At 43.6% G+C, this 5,203-nt stretch overlaps 1 protein-coding gene across 1 annotated transcript; it reads left to right on the top strand.

The window, feature by feature from the left end:
- The first annotated feature begins 241 nt into the window (after positions 1-241).
- Positions 242-4,198, top strand: PPP1R3D (protein phosphatase 1 regulatory subunit 3D). Its single transcript, XM_066330903.1, has one exon. It carries the CDS (start codon positions 340-342, stop codon positions 1,258-1,260), a length of 921 nt encoding a protein of 306 aa, XP_066187000.1. The 5' UTR covers positions 242-339; the 3' UTR covers positions 1,261-4,198.
- The last annotated feature ends 1,005 nt before the right edge of the window (positions 4,199-5,203 follow it).

Consider the following 5,203-nt stretch of genomic DNA (forward strand, 5'->3'; position numbering starts at 1 on the left):
GGCTGTGAGCTCCTCCAGTATCAGCGGTGATAGCCTTGAATCCCTGTCCAGCCTGAGCCTGGGGGCCACCAGCCAGCACAGCGATCTGGAGTTCATCGGCCACTGAGTCTGCCTTCAGCTTACCGCACAACGCCTTACTGCCGGCGCTCTGCCAGCTGTGACAGCCGTCAGGATTCTGCCCTTCGTTCCAGGGTGACGTTGTTCCAGGTAATCCTTGCTGCATCCAGTGCAATAACTCAGACATTACTGAGGCTGCCATTCCCTAATTAAGTGCTTCAGACGGGCAGTGCTCATCATTACCTGGAGTGTTAACGCTGATTTTTTTGTCAGCAGGTAAGAATGGAAGTGCGTGGTCCTCAGAGGAATCCCAGCTACCTCTCAGATCTCTACGAGAACATGTTAAGGGCTGAAGGAGCAGCGGGCCGAGCACATCAGCAGCCCCCAGCAGTCCATACAAGTAGCAGCAAGACTTTTTGGAGCACTGCCCCAGCCAAGGAGGGTCCCCAGCTAAATCATCACGGCAGCAGCACCACCTCCAGCTGTGACCCAGCCCTGCGACCCATCATCCGCCGCCGAGCGAGGTCCCTGCCCACATCGCCCGAGAGGAGGAGGGCAGCAGTGCAGTGTCAGGAGCCCGGCTGCCAGAGCCGCATGAACCGGGTCAGGTTTGCTGATTCTTTAGGCTTGGAGCTCACTGAAGTGAAAGTCTTCCAGACCGGGGAGGATCCATCCATCCCTTTGCATGTCCTTTCCAGGCTCTCCATAAACTCAGACCTCTGGTACAGCAGCTTGAACTTGGAGTTTACTATGCACTGCTTGGTCCCTGACTTCCAGCAGCCTGCGGACTGTCTGGATTTCTCATCCCGACTCCAGGAGCAGCAGGTGTGTCTGGAACGGGTGACCAGCTCAGATCTGGGGCTCAGTGGCACCATCCATGTTCGGAATGTTGCTTTTGAGAAGCAGGTGTCCGTGCGCTACACCTTCAACCAGTGGGAAAGCGTCCACGAGGTGTGTGCTCGTTGGGACTGCAGCATCCCAGAGAAAAACGGGCAGCATCAGGTCGATGTGTTCACTTTCTTCCTTCCTGTGCCTCCTTTCCTCCTTCAGCCGAGCACTCTCGTCCAGTTCGCAGCAAGGTACCAAGTCAACGGCCAGGAGTACTGGGATAACAACAGAGGCAAGAACTACACCCTCAGGTGCCGGACTCACCCCCTGAAGCTGCCAAGGGAATGTGAGGAGAGCTGGATCCACTTCATCTGAACAAAAGGAGTGGTGCTGAGCAGCTGTCAGTGCTCTTGGTGGCACCCTGTCCCTTGGCATGGCTCTCTGCTCCTATGGCAACAGTCTTCTTTTTGAAAGCTGCCAAACCGAGTGTCAAGGCCAAGTGTCCCAGGGCTGGGAAGCAGCCTGTGACCTGTACAAACTGCTCCAAACCTCTGGGAAAGTTAAAAGGGCCAAAATCTGCAGTGATATACAGTCATAGAAAGGCCATGTGGGTTTTTTGAGTGCATGAGTCATTGCAGAATGGTTCCCAAGAATGCTGAGGCCACTAGAGAGCAAAACAATTTTCTTGTTGTTAGTAATATTCTTGGTTGCATAGAATGTTTCTAACTGATCTCTTTTACGGTTTTCTACTGTTTGTTTTCTAAGTAGACAGTGTGACTTTACTGGTTTTGTTTCTAATTTTGTTTCTATTACTTCACCAAGTCAGGGCACTATTCCATTTATGCATAATTTGGATGACAGACACTGTAGGGAGTACTTGTATTTATGTACATGTAATTAAGGCTGTAACCACGTTAAATATTTCCATTAATACCTGAGTTGGAAATTAAATGCTCCTATGAGCAAAACATACATGAAAATGTGCCATCAGCCCCTCTGTTTCCCTTGGGAAAAAAACAAAAGGTGCCTTTTCTTATCTTCTCCTTGCAGCAGGAGTGATTGTTAAAAAGTGTGTGGAAGGCAGACCTGCCTGGGGAAATTCTCACCTTTGTCAAGTGATTCCCAAGTAGGTTTTTCTCAGAAAAACAGAAATTGGTACAGAAATTGTCTTTTCCTGGTGCACCTGCTTTTACTAAGGGAAACAAGACCAATTTTGGGCTTGTGATGCAAATACAGTTGAAGGTATCAAAGCACTGTATGAATGCTCATGATTTTATCAGTGTTACTGGTAAAATTACAGATCAAGAAATGGATATGATATAAATATATATGTATATATGAAGAAAAGAAATAGTGGAAGGAGCAGGGTACAGGAGTTTGGGATATCATTCCAGAACCCCGAATCACAGTTGTTCCCCAGTGTTCCAGAACTACTGCAGAAGTAGCTTTGACTTCTTTATTTAAGTGCTTGCTATTATAAAACAGTTGAGCTCCCAAGACTCCTTTGCAACACAAGCAGGAACTTGAAAGCACTTAATTTGGTAAACTGCTACTTACAAAGACCCATAAACAGAATCCCTTCTGCTGCAGGGGGAGCACAGGAACACTGTTAAACCATCTTCCAGTGCTTCTTGCTCTATAATTTTCATTCTGTGGTTTTAGTGTAGTTTAAGATTTGCAACAGGCTTAAATTTATTAAGTGAAAGCTTGTCCATAATCGTTCCCATACATAATCATTACTGCATGGAAAGTTTAGCTTTATATGTGTAGCATAGCCCTTGAGAGCTGGCTGGCTGGAGATATTAGAAAAGCTGTGTTTTAGGACTATGCTGTGAAAGTCAGGCCACTTACTTGGGCATCTTATTTTGGATTGGTGCTTATTTATCAAAATCATAAGTTGTGTGTAAAATCACAGTTGTAAGCAACTCATGGTTAATTATATATATATATTAGTCTGAAAAGTCCACTGAGTAATTCTGGAAGTGCAGAAACCCCAAGAAAATTAAATTTTCTGGCAAGTTAATGCTGCTTCTTCGTTGTGATGCCCATTTAGCAAAGCTGGGCTTTCAAATAGGGAAGCTGCCTCATTCCATTGGTCTTTGCCTTTCAGAGGAACTTAAGTCAGGAATGAGGATTCTGTGAGCTGCTGAGCACCTTTTGCAGAGTACTCAGAAAGCTCAATCCTATCTGAACATGCACACACACACAGAAGTACTTGTGCTGAATAAAAGGCACTGTTTTCAGGCATCTTTTTCCCTTCCACATTAGTGTTGTTCTTCCATCAGCAAACACAGCACACCATAAAAAGCCCTCTCTTACCAGACACCAGTTCACAGTGGGTGCTGGAGCTCAGAGCAATACTTGTTTTCATGCCAGAAGGATGTTGTCTTCTAGGACAGACTGTCATGTGCTAGCAAATGTCAGACCTGAGTGTTCCCTTGGCCAGGTCACATTTTATGAAGCTGAGGTTGTCAGAGAAAGGTTCATGCCACATGTAGCACAGTGTGTGAGGGGTGGAGCTATAAATGTCTCAGCAATCTGAGTTGGGCTTCTGTTGTCTTCCTTCCACAACCTCTCAGGGTACTGCTGTGTGCAAGGTCTTGAATACTAAATACTGAAGCATTATTCCAAGTTTCCTTTTGCTCTCTGTGCTGGTCTGCACTGCTGGAGAAGGACTGACAGTTCAGTTCCTGCCAGTGCAGTTCTCTGGCACTGCTGGCTCGGTGGAGCAGTGGAGCTGGGAGCCATCTCCAGGTTAAGCTGCTAAACCTTCACACCAGTACTGGCACCTGTCACAGCAGAGCTGATATTTGCACTTTGGTTTTCTTGCCACATTAAATAATGATCAAATGGCTTCCAGTTGACAAAAATGGGATTAAGCCATTTAGTGCTAATATGCACCTGTCATGAAGGTAAACTGACACCACATTTTATATCTTCTCAGGACTTGACTGCTTGCACTGTGTTTGAATAGAGCAATATATCCCTTATAATGAGGATTTTGTAAAAGTGAATTCTTCACAAGGATTATCACCATATAATGCACTTGTAAAAACATGTATTTATTATTGTCATACAGGAAATGAATGTCTAGTAGTCCACGGTTTTGAGGTTCTTTCAAGCATGTTTTTCAAAAAAACATGAAATCCATGTAAAGAAAAAGGGGTTGAACATTACACAGTATATCAATGTATACGCTGGGCAAAAGGTCCAGCGGTTGTAAAATTGCAAAGTGCTTAATTAATTTTAAAAAGCAATAATAAAACTATGGCTACTGTAATACAGAAGATTGAAATAAAAGCTTTTCACAATTTTCTGTTGTTTCTGTCAGTGTTAAGAAAGCTTATGAAGAAACTGAATGTTGTCATTTACAGAGTAACATACTCTGGAAAGTAAAGGTGGGTTTGAGTTGCTAAACAATGAACAGCACAGGATAAAGATACACTGATTAGTGTGTGTATCTGCAAAGATGATTGGGCTGCCACTCCCTACATGGAATCTCTTGTCCTTTCTCCTCAGAATTCTGTGCCTGCAGCACTTGCAGGTTTGAGATCCAATTTTGGAAAAGGGGGCTTGCTGCCACTTGATCCTAATACAGCTTCGTGGAAGAAAGAGATTTTCCTCAAATTGCACTTTCCAAATCCGTGCTAGACTGTACTTAACACACTGATTTTGGAGACTCACAATTGTGTTATTTGTTCTATTTCTTTTCTTTCAGTTCTCCTTGCTCTAGCCTTTCCTCCCAAACCAGGTTCTTTCCCCTGACAGTTTTCATCAAAATCTATCTACCTGTGCTATGTTAAGAGTGTTCCTGTGTAGTACCTGATTTATCCTCCATGTGAAATGCTGCTCCATTGGGGTCAGTCTTGATAGAGCTGAAGATTGGAATTATCTGTTGCCAGGTTTCTCCTAAAGCAAAATGCAGACATTTAACTAGCAGACATAATTAATAAAAATATGTACTACCAGTTACTTTTTAATCAGGGCTAATTACTGCAAATCAGCTTAAATACACGGGCATGTCTGTATGAAGTTGTTCAAAAATGTAAGTTTATTTAAGAAAACAGTTTTTTTTTTCTGTAAACATCCAATATCAGGTTTGTCTTACAGGTTGTTGGTGTTACTTTTAATATAGGTGGTATTTTTACATTTAGTTTCAAATTCATAGTTTATTTGTATTTATTTTACACGCACTTGCAGTAGAGTATCATCAGTGCTCGGTTGTACTTTACAGCAGGTAAACACTTAGAACTGCAAGTCTCAGTGATTATTCATTTGGCAACAGGAGTGTAATGTTAGTACTGACTTCTCTCTCCCT

Source organism: Sylvia atricapilla, chromosome 16 (assembly GCF_009819655.1).
Source record: "Sylvia atricapilla isolate bSylAtr1 chromosome 16, bSylAtr1.pri, whole genome shotgun sequence".
NCBI classification, from domain to species: domain Eukaryota; kingdom Metazoa; phylum Chordata; class Aves; order Passeriformes; family Sylviidae; genus Sylvia; species Sylvia atricapilla.

Excerpts from the sequence above, each read along its gene's own strand:
- PPP1R3D (XM_066330903.1), top strand. The coding sequence starts at position 340 with ATGGAAGTGCGTGGTCCTCAGAGGAATCCCAGCTACCTCTCAGATCTC.